The sequence below is a fragment of the Syngnathus scovelli genome, chromosome 15 (assembly GCF_024217435.2).
Source record: "Syngnathus scovelli strain Florida chromosome 15, RoL_Ssco_1.2, whole genome shotgun sequence".
Taxonomy (NCBI): domain Eukaryota; kingdom Metazoa; phylum Chordata; class Actinopteri; order Syngnathiformes; family Syngnathidae; genus Syngnathus; species Syngnathus scovelli.
Window position 1 is genome coordinate 8,178,604 of NC_090861.1, and position 15,687 is coordinate 8,194,290.

General features: G+C 40.7%; 1 protein-coding gene across 1 annotated transcript in view; it reads left to right on the plus strand.

The window, feature by feature from the left end:
* The window catches only part of LOC125982101 (protocadherin-1), a 53,373-nt gene extending 37,979 nt beyond the window's left edge, over positions 1–15,394 (plus strand). Inside the window, exon 5 of the mRNA XM_049742308.2 lies at positions 11,615–15,394. Coding sequence (XP_049598265.1) covers positions 11,615–11,985 — 371 coding nt within the window. The 3' untranslated portion in view covers positions 11,986–15,394. The remainder of the gene's footprint in view (positions 1–11,614) is intronic.
* Positions 15,395–15,687: the final 293 nt, after the last annotated feature.

Here is a 15,687-nt window from a genome sequence, read left to right on the forward strand (position 1 = left end):
AACACAGTATGAACCTCAGATTCCCCACCTTTGCATCTCTATGCCCCGCTAATATGGGCAGGTATGTCTATTCTGTTACATAAGTTGAACTATAACAGCAGTGAGTCTATTTTTGTGGAGTGCCTTTGGCCTTGAGAGTGATATGTGATGCAAATGCATGGTATTAGTCACAGTTAAAGCTTCTACATCTTGGAATTGTGTGAAATTAGTATCACTGAAAACCAAAAATGCTGGATTGTCCATAATGTTGAAGCAGATGAAGGGCCATATGTGTACTTGTCACCAGGACATTCATGACCAAAGTTCAATGTGGTCAGGTCACTTGTGGTTGCATGTCTTGGGCATTCGGGTGAAGATAGGGGTGGAGCTGTCAACTGATCACCACCTTGTTGAGTGTTGGCTCCAATGGTCGGGAAGAATGTCAGTCCGGCCTGACAGACCCAAACGTATAGTGGGGGGTCTTCTGGGAACGTCTGTCATACTCCCATTTCTGGCACAATGTTGACCACGTCCCGAAGCGGGCAAGGACCATGTTCCACCCGGCAGCCAACCTGAGCTTTGCCCTCAAAGTAATTGGTGCCTATTGTGATAGTAACCCCTGAACCCATTTGTAGACACCCATAGTGAGGGATTGTGTGAATCTTAAAAAGAAATCCTATTAGGCTTTTTGGCCTGTGTGACTCTGGAAGCAGCTGATGGTGATCGGTAGGTCAAGTGCAGTGAGTTGAGGCAAAAATCAGACTGGGGAGAAGTTCAGTGAGGTCATTGACGGCTTTGAGGTAACTCTGTTCACCCCCCGGTGTCTCGGAAGTGGTGCACAATTAACTCGGTGTATAGGGGATAAGAAAACCCAAATATGTTCAGTGCTATACTACAAGAAAAACTGAAAATATTTCACTTATTGTTCCTAAAACATGATTATACAGTTAACTCTAGATACAATCAGGTACCTTTAATTACTTTTAATCCCAGTGTTTCTCTACCCTTGAAAGCAACTGCATTTTCGAAACATGCCAGCTGGATCTGGCCAACCTTCAAACTGATGGGATGGATGTTGAACAGACCATTCAGTGTCCTTTGAGTAGAACGCGAACCAGTTACAAATTTGCTTTGGATGCTGCACACAACGTAGAAGCAGTTTTATCGGGACAAGTATAGATTCCTCACTTGAAAGCACAGCAATTGTATTTTTTTTTTTTAAGCACATGATTTATTGACCTTTTATACTCTCAATTGTCAACAATTGTAAGTAGATTTGCTGCTCAGAATTTGACTCAAAATTGAGCTTACTCTGTTATTGAACAACCAGTTCTGTCAAGAACAGAACATCTTTCCTGTTGGTCATTGGTTACAACAACAACAACCAAACAAACTAATATCCGCAGATGGAGGAATTTTGATATGGACGCTTGCCTTGCAAGCGTGCGTGCGGTCTCACTGTCGCTTCCTCTGTGTGGACTCATTGCCATGTGGGATACCAAGCAGGGTGAGATTAAATGGCATGAATGCCATTTGCATGATAATGAGCTTCTTTAGAAATGCTGTCTGATTTTCCAGCCTTAGATCTCTCAGAGGATGCATGTAGTGTCAAATGTTTGTTCTTTTTGAACCCCTGTCAGGGATTTTCTGCTTTTAATGACTACCATACCACTATCACGCAGGGATCAACCTTTTCAGCCTTTATTACCTCTTCCTGGCAACAATCTGTTCTGTGTTTATACGAAAATAATGAGCAAAGCATGTACGCATCTTACGGCATTTCGGAGAAAGACTGTGCAGTGAGAGAATGTCACCTTAATAGGGCTTTTTGGCCCGTGAGTCACAGCTTGGGTCTCTGCCTGGTGTCATAATATTACACTCATGCACAAGTGCAAGTGTCCTCATACAGGTATCTTGTCGTTTTTCTAGCTAATACTGCAATGGACTATGTCAAAAGTCAAAAAAAGTCAAAGTCAGCTTTATTGTCAATTTCTTCACATGCCAAAGACACACAAAGAAACCGAAATTTCGTTCCCCGCTATCCCACGGTGACAAGATGTCTGTCTGGATCTGCTACCAGAAAGGGAAAGTCATCCGATTTTTTTGTTTTGTAAGAGGCCTCTGTAGGGGGGGGAGCCCCATCAAGTGGTCGCCTGCGGCAAGTTGTCTTGAGCAATACGGCTAAAATTGTGAGATCATTCTTGCACATGCATTGTGCTGCTGCTGTTTGTTACCCCCCGCTTGTTTGTAATTTTATTGCAGAGCAAATAGGTCAGTGGAAGGGCCTAACTGGAGCAGAATTAAACTTTATAACCTGGATTTGGTTTTGACACCACAGATAGACAATGTCTCATCATCCCCCTATTTTAGCGGTAGCCTTAAGGAAGACTGCATCTAGATCAAATATAGAAGCAATTATATGTCGAGTCATTGCAAAATTCAGATATTTACATTTGAAAAGTAATTCTCCGGCTTGTGTGATCACAAACAGCATGACCACACTGAAAATGTGGGCCCGACTGTAGATAACCGTAATTAGTATCAAACGGCAGCAGAATGGCCAAACCTTTGTATGAGGATAATACAAGATTATTAACTGAAGCAAATTATAAAATTGGCTGATTTTAAATACGAGCTGACATATAATAGAGTAGCGGAGATTGCAGCCACATGTGAAATCCAGAAGGAACCAGAATAGAAACCCCATTATCTCAATAAATCTACGCCCTCCTATTTCATTTCACCTTCTTTTGCGCATTAAAGTGATTTCTCTGTAGTTTCATCACAGTGTCCTGCTGACATGAATAACAATAGTGATGATCACATTTTTTCAGTTGGATGTTATTCCACTTTCTATTAAGTTTCTGAGAAAACATGTGTATCATATATGAATGCAATATTGTATTTAAAAAATAAAGAGAAACAAAGGTGTCAATTAGAAGACATGCAGGAATTTCTAAACCGGCCTCTTGGGGCAGAGTTGAAGCACCCTCACCTTTCTCAGTCTGCTAGAATGTCCAGCATGGAGCAGCGCGCTTTGCTAAATCGACTACCTGAGGTGGGGTCCTTTTAAGTGTCACCGCATATGTGATTTGCTGATGAGGTTAGAGTGCTGTGCATCTTGGAGGCAATGCTGGTGAGGGGGCCAGACCCAATGCAACCTCAGTTTGTCAAGCGCTTCAAGCAGTCATCAGAGAAAAGTCCTGTGGGGTCATCCCGCCATGCTGCCTTGTTGGCTACCAAGAGCTGCTGAAACCCCTTCTCTCTAGTGTTCTGACCCTTAATGATGGATACAACCAGAGGGAGTGGGTTCACACTGTAATGCTCTTGACATGAATTCCCTGATTTTCAGAGAGTTCCAGAAGAATGGCGTGTCTTTTAGATGCTCACAGGCAATTGATGGTATTGCCACATTTATTGTGGTTCACGGAGCATCCATACCCAGTAATGACTTGAGAAAGTATAAAAAAAAACAAAAAATAATGTTACACAGCAGTATGGTTATATTCATTTCCTCTGCGATGAAAAGAATCTCCCTGTGAAAAGATCAATTCCTAATTTACTGTATAGTGTTAATCTATCTATAGTCAACATGCCTTAAGCAACAGAGGATATGAGTTTGTATTTCATGCCATGGTGCCGCAACATTTGTTCTACTGTGCAGTTAAAACAAAAGACCACAATTCTTTTTATGAATTGTGTCAAACCTCACTAATCTCTTTGCCTGTTGTTTGAAACTTCTGGCTTCCAAAGCATACTTTTTCACTTGAGCTGTCCCTAAAGACCTCATGTTCTTCAAGAATTCTGACAGAAATTTTCTATAATAAAACTTTCCAGTGTGGTGCAACTCAATGTCTGCGTTAATTAGGCAGTCACTCCACACCACCGGAATATTGTTACTGATTTGTGAGGGTTCCCTTCAGAGGAAGATTCTTGTAGCACTTGCAATTCATCGGTGAAAACCTGTCGGTCTTTTGCTTTTGAAGCGATATATTGCACGGCATCTACACTTGTCACTTATGTTGATGAGCTATCTACTTTGAAACTGTGTCTGGCAACAAAATGAGGTAGCCATCATACACAGGCCCTAAAGAACAGATGGCAGGTATAGCCATAAAAAAGACTGATGTTTACTCATGGGAATTTTTTTTTACTTTTTTGGGGGTGGAAATTTTACTTTCTAACCTTTTTATTCCATATATTTGAATACCAATATCTAACACATGGATACATTAATTCAAACCCAGTCACAATGTCAAGCTGAGCACCAAGTGGGTTAAAACACTCATGTTTGGGCTGATTGGTTTAAGATGATGTCTGTTGTCAGATACTTTTTTCTCCCTCCAATGCATGGCTTAGGTCAGTCACCAATCAGCGGCTATTTAAGACCTCCGTGAAGTTGGCCCCTGACCTCACACAAAATTTAAGCGAAATAGTCTGTTTCGTTTGTGCTGGTTTATGCCGTAAAAAAAAAATGTTTGTGCAGCTACGTTTTTTTTAGTGGTGAGAGATTATTTTTTAGGTCATCCAGAGTTCAGGTAACGGCAGCTGCAACAATGTGCTGGTGCCAAACGATTTCATTGCTTATTTCCATGCATCGTGAGTTTTGTATTGGATTCGGACTGGATGCTAAACTTCTTCATCTTGTATTTCTTTCAGACTGCTAGGTCATTTGGTAGATCCAACAGTGTCTCACACTGCTGCGATCAAAGATCGAATTAACCAAGGGATGCATTAGGATCGATATGGGGGGGGACAAACGGCTCATGGAAGACATCTGTTTTACATGTCAACACGATCAATGATTGAATGAAAAGCAGAGCAGGAGACAGCTTTTTCTGTCGAGAGGGAAATTTTTTGACAGCATAGTCACTGATATATTATTTTTTTCTTATCAATGAAAAAAAAACATGTGGGAGAAAATAAACATGAAGCCAAATCTATTTCAATATACGCTAGGTGGGACACTTGGTTCAAAGAAAAAGAAAATTACAGTGGGCTTAAATGTATGTGAGGTTACTTGACTGTAGTTGCACATTAAAGCATCATGGATCTGCTGGAGCCATAGGGTGCTGCCTCGATGGCACACAGGTCAATAGAGTGAAAACATAAAACGCCTGAAAGCTTTTAAAGGCTTCAGATGCAGGAACACTGCAAGAAAAAAAAAATCCTTGGTTAGAGATAGGAATAGACACTCGCCAAGTGAATGTCACATTCATCAGCAAAGGTCTGGGTGATTAAACACTCCATTGAATAACCATGGCAGTGTTTTCCCGGGATGAATCTCTCAAAAGTTTATTTTTGCGCTGGTTATTTTATTCAGCTGCACCTTGAGGTCCAATATTAGCCAAGTGACGCTTCATTTAATATAGAACAACTCAAAGCTGTGCTCACATTTAGCTTGCTCAACCCCGATATTGCACACATCACATATCAACTCCTCAATTGGAGGAGCCAGTGCATAGCGTGATCTGTCAGAAGGTGCTAAGACTTTGTCAAACGCAACCCCTCACAAAGCACTCTTCAAAATTAAGGTCTTCTTTGGCAAAATCGCGCATGTCGGAAAAACTGACAGGAATTGTACAGTCACTCGGTGAAGCATCCACAGCCGCTCTTCCTGACGTGCCGCTGGCCGTCATGTCCGCTCATCAGGCGCTGTCAGCATGTGGCCTTACCTGCTCAGGAAGACTTCAAAGCTACATCCATGAAGTGAAGAAAAATCTTTGTATGAATGCCCCAAGAGGAGTTACTCGAGCCAGAAACAAGCGCCATTCAATGATGCAATGTTAGAAGTGGTATTTAATCCCAATTTGCATTGTAGGTCAACACTAACAATTTAAGAGCTCACATTATGCAAACCAACTGAGAGTCACGATTTGATTGCTTGGGCTGTACGTCCGGGCGGTAGAGCGGCAATTGTCCAAATGAATCAAGAAGACATTTCAGTGGACTCAGAATTTCTTTTTCCTTCACCTGTGTGGTTAAGGATGCCAGGAGAGACTTGTGGAAAACTAAACAGGGACTTGTTTCTACCAAAACATTGAATCATTTGCATTGTAGTTTTGCATTTATATTGTTAAATTGTATTTTTTGTTTGTGATACAAAATGCACAAGACCACCACCAACGATGCGGCTAATGCGCAGGCACACGTTAGCGGCTTTAAAAATAGAATCCACTGCGAAAAAATTGTCAAAGGCAGATGATGCCTTGTATTTGAGCCGCTGTATACAAAACATGTTTTGGAATAAATTGGCAGCAACCTAACAGTACAATGTTATAACAAATAGGGAAATTCAAGTGACAATCTCTTTGACCGAAAACATTCTAATTATGTCTGAGACGTAAAAGTGCAAGTGTCACTTTCCTAACTCTAATTCCCTTTTGTGTGTTTTCTGCAAGGAGAATGTTTATGTCAAAACCATGTGTGTGCTTGCAGTGCTTGTGCACCCCTCTGGAGAACAAAAAGCTGTTTTTGGTTCTTTCGGCTTGCTGTGAGAAACTGTTCTGAGCGCTTGTGTGGGAAAAAAAAAAGGCTTGACATGTCACAGCTAAAGATATACAAAACCCTGTTTTTTTCTTCCAAGGATGACAAACAGAGTATATATTCACAGCCAGTTGTTATACTGACAGCCCAAACCAGCTGCTAATGTCTACTCAGATGTGGAGTATTTTACTTGTAACTTTTTTTTTTTTTGCCTTTGCCACATAAACCGTTTGCAGGGGCCACAAACACACCCATTAATATCACCCACACACTCCCAACCGATAGTGGCTGTTATCCCTCTATGAGCTGTGGCTCTCATATTTTTTCCACCATCGATCATAACCGTGTGCCACACGCACTAGAAAGCAGCCGGTGGGGAGACGCAGCATTTGCAATCAAACGGAGAGCGGCAGTGTGAAATCTCAGGAAGAGGCAGCTTCCCCACCGCCACCTCCCAATGCCTTTGGGCAGGGGATCAGACGATGAGGAAGCCTGCCTCAGACACTCAACACCTCCCACTGGCACCCTGATGCAAGCGGCATGCAAACCCACCCTTCACATGTATCAGTCAGCCGGGGGATGGCGTGGCGTGGGGTGTGGGGCTGGTGGGGGCTAAACTGTGCGACTACCCTTACCCCTGTGACTACTCTGCAGAGTGCCACTGCATCCGAGGTGCTTTTAGAAGCTTTGCAGAGGTCCACACTGAGGATAAAGAAATGTGAGGATGATCACTTTCTATTTCTGATTCATGATTTCAGATTGCACATGAGTTATATGTAACGTTAATGCAGAATAATACAGGTACATTTGTTTCTAATGGCGGATACAGGACGTTAATTCCAGTATGTACATACTGGAAGAAATACTCCTCCTCGTTAAAGCTAAATCACAAAACCCTCCGGAATCAGGCAGACAATTCCACTTATAAATATAGCTGCAATTATTTCCTATTATCATTTTTCTTAAAATGCTCCGTCCATTAAATAATTCAGGGACCCACCAGTCACAACATTAGGTACCTGCACAATCTAATGAGATTCATTACAAAGTCTGTATCAAATTTACAGTCCGAGTCCCACAGTGTAAAACTAAATTGCAAGTAGTTAGTCAGGGATGTCAGTCGCCTTCCTGACTACCGTCACCACTGACGCCATTTATGCCGTGATATTTTTCTTTCAAAGGCAGAGGACATGAGTCACTCGTGATTCAAACCACAAAAGAGGAAAAGAAATCTAATAAAAGTAAACACATGCCTTATTTGTATTTGTTAATTCTTTCTTGATTCATGCACTAGTAATAGGTTAATGGGACCCAACATAATGATGCGAATTAATCTGTTTGTGTTTTTAAAATAATTTGTATTATAACTACAGTCAACAAATAGACAGTTGTCTATAAACAAATATAATTCATAGCTTGTTGTTCGTGATGGTTTTTAAATTAACAAAATTATCTCGCAACACAGTGCAGCGTAGTTGTACGTACATCATGGCAAACTAAATCCATCCATCATTTTCTGTACAGAACTGCATTTTTCATGAAGGGTCACATGGTGGGAAAGAGTTGCTATCCCAGCTGACATTGTGTGATGCGGGGGGGTAAACCCTAGACATTTCTATAAGAGGACATGTGTATTATTATTTCATTGAGATGAACCGTTGACACATTTTGTAGGTATCCTTCACTATGCATGAGGAAGTTACTCCTTTATCTTTCCCTGTGTGGGACAAATAAGGAATATCTTATCTTTGGAAGAGCGAAGCAGATCAAGTTATTTTGTGTATTTCAGCTTCAGTCAACATCCATCCATTTAAATTATTCATTTCTTACGGTGTGTTAAAGAGAGGGTGGGGGGGGGGGGGTTCATATGAGCATGTTTGTTAGTGTTATTGCATGTTGACAACTGCTGTAAGATGACTTGCTTAAGCTTGAAATGATATGCATACTCATGACGGCAACAAATCTGACACGCCAGACTGTAGTTCCCGAATTTTGAGCTCTTGCTTGTTTAATTATCAACACTATTTCACGAATAACACCATGTGAAAATGTAGATGCAACACAAACAGAGATGAGACATTTGGGAATGAAAATAGCTGCTCTTTGACCATTGATGTTGTCTCCTGGCACAGTGTAAGATGCGCTTTGACATTGTGAGAAGTAAATGTCAAACTTTGGCAGGCTATGAGCTGTCTGCTTAATTTATGGTTGTTGCTGTTGATGTTGTTGATGCACACCCAGTGGTCGTTGGCATCAGGATGCATTACATGCTTTCTTTGGATTTCATTAAACATGGTCAGTGCCTTTAAAACTTCAGTCATTTAGTAAAACTGGCAACCAGTAAAGATTTGTCAATGCTTTGACCCTCTTCGCAGTTCACGAGTACATTAACAATAAAAGTGTTTATATTTACATGACATTATAGTTCATCCTTAGTTGCAGCATAAAAACTGGGTTTCAATAAAGATGCGTGAATGATTTTTTGGGGTCTTGCAGCTATGCAGAATTTGACACGAGGCGGCTTGGTGTGGAGTAAACCTCCTGGAAGCTGTGGAGAGGCTTTAATCAAGTGTGAAATCCTTTTGGAGTCTTTGCCTACACAAGTGTGCTCACGCTCAGACGCTCAACAATTCACCCAACTCTTCTCCCTTGAACATATTTTGTAGCAGGGGTCCATTTCACCAAAATGATGCATACACACAATATTCTCGGAAGAGATGAGAAATAAACTCCTGTCATCATGCTTGAGATATACACACGTATTGTTTTCCTGGCTCCTATTGAAGATTTGCATTTAAGCATTTAGTGTTTATGCCGGCATGTATTTGGGGTTGGCTCCATTTCAAAAGTATCATTTTACTGAATATAATTGTAAGTGAATGATATAATTAAGAGAGAATATAAAAAGCATAGCTCAGTTGAGACGCTGTAAAAACAGCAATTAGGATTAGGGGGAACAATGAGATTAAGGGCAACAAAAGACAGAGCAACAGCCTATTTGAACAGAAATTATTATTGTGACAAACAATTGGCCGTGCAATATGGATGATTTTTTAGCTGTATATATGTGGCATTGTTCTGTCTTCAAATACCAGCTTCAAAATCTATGAGGTATGCTGGCACGTTATATCAGCAATTTTGCCATGGCAACCCTCTATCACCTTCAGCCTTGGTCTATAATATACGTAAACAGCGGTGGGCCAGCTGGGACACGTCAAATTAGCATTCTTGTTCAGAACATTCTTGCTCAGAATATGCGTACCCATCTTGAGCAAACTTTACCACCCATTTTGTGTAATGTCTAAATGTAAACAATTAACATTGTTCGTGTTTATTTCAAAACGGAACGTTATGATTGAGGAACTTTCCATCAGTGTTTAGCATGTGCATTGGTCTGCTTGTCTTTTTCATTTTATTCCCATTCCCTGCAACTTGAAATCAGTTGGATACTGGGTATTCAACAGATGTTTCCATCCAAGAGATTGACTAAAGAATTAAAAAAAAAAAATTATGCAACACACCGTTTTTTTGCCCTCTGCAAAGAGTTTATTACTCATGCCAGAGAACAATTTGAACGAAATAGTCAAATCATTTTGGGGTTGTTTAGAAGCAAATCCCTGTCAAGCTATTGTTAAATTTCCCCAAGGTCCGAAAAACAAAATGTCTGGCAATTACATTGACATGAAATCTTTTAAATGTATTTTCATAAGCGCTATCTCTACTTCAAATAATAGATGTGTGGACATAGCTTTGAAAAATGATTTTAAAAGCATTCAAAATGTTGCTGTTTGATTGATTTAAAGCCTCAGAGCGCTGCCATTTTGTGAGATAAGTATCTTGTTGGTCAACAATACAATACTGATGTCCAATGTCGATTAAGACGCCATTTCCTTCATGGGTTGCCTGAACTGCCTGTGGTATATCATCTCATGTGCTTGCATCAGTCCAATCCAGCAACCACAAAGCTCTATGCATTCCCCACAAACACATTCACTCCGATACCGCTGTGTTTCTGCAAGAACAGACAAGGCATCAGTGATGTGCATGCTCTTTGATTGTATGTGCAATGTTGACATGACATCACACTAATGTATTTATCAGAGCAATCGGAACGTTCTACGAGGCTAGTGTCAGAGTGATAGTGTCTATTCTTTGCTTTACAGACATTGATTGCCTGTCCTTGTCAGAGTATGAAGGGATAACAAAGACAAATTCCAAATGGTTTTCATCAAAGCACGACTAAAAATGTAGTCTGGCAACAGGTAGGCTGTATGACAAGTCAGCTGGCTGTCTGCGGCACTTAAAATGACATTCTTTGTGCAGAAAACTAGCTACAGGGTATTTTTCTCATTGTAGTTAGTTAGTTAGTTAGTTAGTTAGTTAGTTAGTTAGTTAGTTAGTTAGTTAGGTAGGTAGGTAGGTAGGTAGGTAGGTAGGTAGGTAGGTAGGTAGGTAGGTAGGTAGGTAGGTAGGTAGGTAGGTAGGTAGGTAGGTAGGTAGAATAATGGGTTAATAAAGTTATTGAAATACTCGTTATTTTGTGATAATGAGTTATTTTGTAGTTTCTTTGCACAACGGAATTAGGTCACTGCTTTATCGTCTTGTTTATTTAATTAGGACTCGCTGAGTAAATATATCACTAAATAAAACATTATTGATTGACAGCACAGAAATTCTCCACACTTCATCACACCCATATTTTATATTATTTACCATTTATTTGAATGTAGATATATTTTGGTAGATACTTTTTTTTATGATACAAAAAGCATGTTGCAGAATAAATCAATACTCTGCTGTTAAAACTGTTGATGTTGTATTTCAAGCATGCCCGACTAACTGCTGTCGGATACTCCTAAATGACACAGACACAGCACGCCATCTCCTGAATGTATCCCATCAGCTAGTGGACTACACAGAGTCGTGCTCATTACACAGCCATAGCAACAGCTACATAGCAACTGCTGCTCACTGCATAGCAACAGCTGCAAAGACCTCAAAAGAGGAGAGGGAGGGGGGATTCTTTGTGTTCAGATGACACCGTTTCTGATCGGGGATAGATTGTAAAGACATTTATCAATGTTTGTTTTTGATTAATAAGATGTTTCAACGCACACTAACAATGCCTTATTTATTCTTCTGCCTGCAGACATTCGCTCACTGCCTGATGTGGCAATGACCGGAAACTGTACAACTGAGTGCAGTGAATTGGGCCATTCAGATGCGTGTTGGATGCCCGGGCATCCCTCTCCTGTACGCAGGACCAGGAACCCCCCGAAACTCTCCACCTTTGTGCCTTACCAGGAAAGAGGGAGTCTGGGACGCCTGGCAAATGGCAGCGCCATTCTGGGAGGCGAAGAGCACCGGTCACGCCTTCCACCCTCTCGCAGTGCCTATACTAGCAGCGGTCACGATGCCAGTCAGGACTGCCCCTTGGAGGAGATGCCGCTCAGTGTAACATCTGAGTTCCCACCCACCTCGCCACCTGCCCACACTCCGAAAAGAGAAATCTATCTGTGAATATTGGCCAATGCACAAATGAAGAAAAGATCAACCATGGCAGTGGAACAAATACGGCTGCCCACCTACCAATGCCAATGCCCAGTTGAAATTAACACGAGACAGTCATGCATTCTATTAGCGGCGTGATCACTTGGGTCATTTGCCATCTTCACCTTTTAATTTATTAGCATATTTATTACAAATTCCACAAGGTTAATTGATATGCGGTATAATTTATTTATTCATGAGGTTCAAAACGAGTTTGGTCCGTACTACTTTTAGTAGTAACAAATAATTGTTGTAGTTAGCCAAGTCCGACGGTGTCTGCAGTGATCTTTTGAATTTGAAACTTGTGAACAGTGCTTTTGTGCCATTGGTAGATTTGGATAGAGAGCCAATAAGGCCATTCAGACGGCATTATTCTTTTGTCTACCAATCAAATGAAATGTTCTCTTGTTGTACAGTGCTGTAAATACATTTTGAACAGTGTGCTCTACGTATAATTTTGTCTAGCAGAAGCTGATAAAAAAAAGTAATTTGGCTCAGAATTTCGGCGTAGTTAAGGCTTTCTTTGCTGCGGCTGTTTAAAACTTGATTGAAAACATATCTGGGAAAGAAGCTCAATTTTGTGGAAAGCATTTATCCGCGCCATATAATCACAAACACCTTCAACCCCTAATCATAGCAAAATGGCCTTTACCTCTGCTCCCTGCCGAGTTTCACCGTGGGTGGAGAAAGCTCTGCAGTAACATTTCAACAAGCATTATGTTCCATTGACTCTCAGCACTGTGACCTATAGTTTATCATCAAAACGCTTGACTTGGCCATAGTCCCCCGGAGTCACATGGACCAAACGACAAATTGGGACTGTTTTTTTTTTTTTTTTTTCTTTTGCCTCAACTCCTTGTGACTCACTCACAATATACTAGTGTGTCATTTTTCTGTTCTGTTCTCCAGCTCTCCTCTATCCAGACAATCGACTTACTAGAGCTTTCCCTTCACAAGGTATGATGATGCCTCTCGAATTAATGAATATGTAAGGTGCTAGAAAAAACAAAAACAAAAAAACAAACACTTAAAACACTTATAGGTCTTAAGTGGGAAATTGGAGTTCATACTGCACTTAATGTAGTCCTCTTCATTCTAAACACTTTTCTTGTTTTTTTCAAAGCATCCCATTTTATCACTCGCTGTTTTAAGAGGTAAATTCTGTGCCCCGTGTATCTACTTATTGGAGAAAGGCGCATGGTCCTTGAAAAGCATCGTGCAGGTAAATCATCATTAACATAATGTAAACAGACTTGTATTCAAGCCAGCGTTCTCAATACATCAATGATCCCCCCCCCCCCCCCCCCCCCCCTTTGGCTACAAAAATGTAGGGATTTGTTTCCCCTAATGGAAATTTTCCAAGTCAATCTGAAGGATATGCCTGAAGGACACTTTGTATTAGTCAGTAATTGGAAGCTAGTAATGACTACATTAGCCCGTCTTGCAATATGGTACAGTGCCAGGCGATGTCTTTGATTCAAATATTGATTTGATTAGACTTGTAGATACCTTTCACCTCTGCAGCAAAATTTCCACGGTGAGATTGTCTCTAAGTAAAGAAGAAAGATCTCTGAATAGACCCATCCTAATGAGGGAAAGTAATGAGTCTTGAGCTGTGGCGTGTGTGTGTGTGTGTGTGCGTGTGCGTGTGTGTGTGCGTGTGTGCGTGTGTGTGTGTGTGTGTGCGTGTGCGTGTGTGTGTGCGTGTGTGCGAAGCACCTCCCCAGGACAAGGTGCCCACCAAATAATGCACATCTACCCGCTAGCACTACAATCAGTTAAAAGGATCAGCACTTACCTCATCACGCCGCCATTGAAAACTGCATTTAGAGTAATTGAACTGAATACATATGGAAATTACTGGACATGGCCATGATTAAATAATGTGGGCGATTATCCTGCCTTGAGGGGGAGAAAGAGCGCATTATGCTATTTTCAAAGCCATTTAGTGACTGAAATAAAATTCAAAACAACAGCCATGATGCACTGTGATTAAAGCCCCATGAGTAGCCGCTTCATGGCCCGGAAGCAGCGGGTGCGATCACTGACCTGGAATTGACGACAAACTGAAAGACGGCAAGGAGTGATAAAGCCAATGCCACATCGCCTCAGTCACAACTTTTATCCGTTTAGGTCTTCTTGACTCATGTATTTCGGACCTGCAACTGCTTTGCATCTATCCTTTTTATCTCCAGGGATTAATCCACACCTGATACCAGCTTAAGTAGACGCTTATCTGAAATGTATCTCCTCCTCGATCGGCAGATTGGGGCAGGGATGATAGCTGGTGTACTCTGTGTTCACCACAAAATAATGCTTCTGTTTTTATTCAGATCCTCAAACTGACACCAACACAATCAAAGAGAATTTACCCACGTTACCTTTTGATTTGACGTCTTACCAAATGACCCCTCTGAAATAGAGAGAGGATGACACTGGTCAAAATAAAGGACGTCACAAAGCACTGAAATAGATTTAAAGTATGTTGAATAATGTTTAATTTGTACTTTGCATTGATTTAATGTTGAATTCACTTGAGTATATTTTGCCTCTCTGTAGTCTGTATTGTAAAGTGATCATTTCTGTGGACAGCTGGACAAATTACTGCGCTGAAATTGGCAAGCGGTTTTGTTTTTGTGTCAGTCAAAGACTCTTAGCAAAGCGGTTGTGTGAAGAAAAAAAAAATTAAAATATCTGTTGGTGGTGTTAGTGTACATAGATCTCCACAACTCTCCGTCTGCTCGCAAAGCAGGCTGGGATTTCGCATGAATTCCAAAGATAATTGGTAGAAACTGTTTACTATTTCTTTTCTTTCAGTTTCTGAAATGTCAGTGCTGGTTTATATTCAAAAAGGCCCCAGAAATTTAACTGCGCACATATTTTCATCCTTTTCACCGTCCATGGAAAACAAAGACGATTGCCTTGAGAATATGTCTTTGCAAGAGAGAATCTAGTTGTTATCCTAATTATTGGTATATTTATATGGGACAAAAATGCTTGTGATGCCATGTTTTTGTACAGTTTTATGTACATACAGTGACGCTTTCTAAAAGTTCAGAGAAAAGCCGATGGCACATAAAAATTGTAACTTGTTTTCTTGAGCTGTGCACATCTTTGCCTTGGTTGGATTGACCTTTGCTGAGTCGGTGTGAATGTGGCCGTTCTATGCCTGCACTGTAGTCATTCACTGGCTCTCACCTCCTGAAGACTTAATCGAGTTATGTTTGTTGTGAACAGTGGATTGTCTTATCTTACCAGTTTGTTCAACTCCTGTGTTCAACTTTGTTCTGTTTTAGCATGTTGACAACTTCTCTTGTAATACTGTCCTCATGAACTTTGTAATAAAATAACTTCAGGGAAAAAAAAATGGCTCTGGTTAGTCTTGTGTCACCATTTCCTGCTTTCACTCTGGATTGTCACCGGTTGATGATAAATAAATAAACAATTCTGCATCTACTCATTTATCAAGATGGGAATATACGTAACAAACAACCTAAAGTTGAAGACGTTCAACTTTTATCCCAATGATCAGTTGAAACTGTCTCGAGGGCAACTTTTGCTATTAATGAATAAAACAAAATAATCCACATTTCTGGACTATGAGGAGGACATGCCGAACCATCCTGCCACAGCATCATTTTTTCTCAAAAGTATGTTTTCATGAGAATGTGC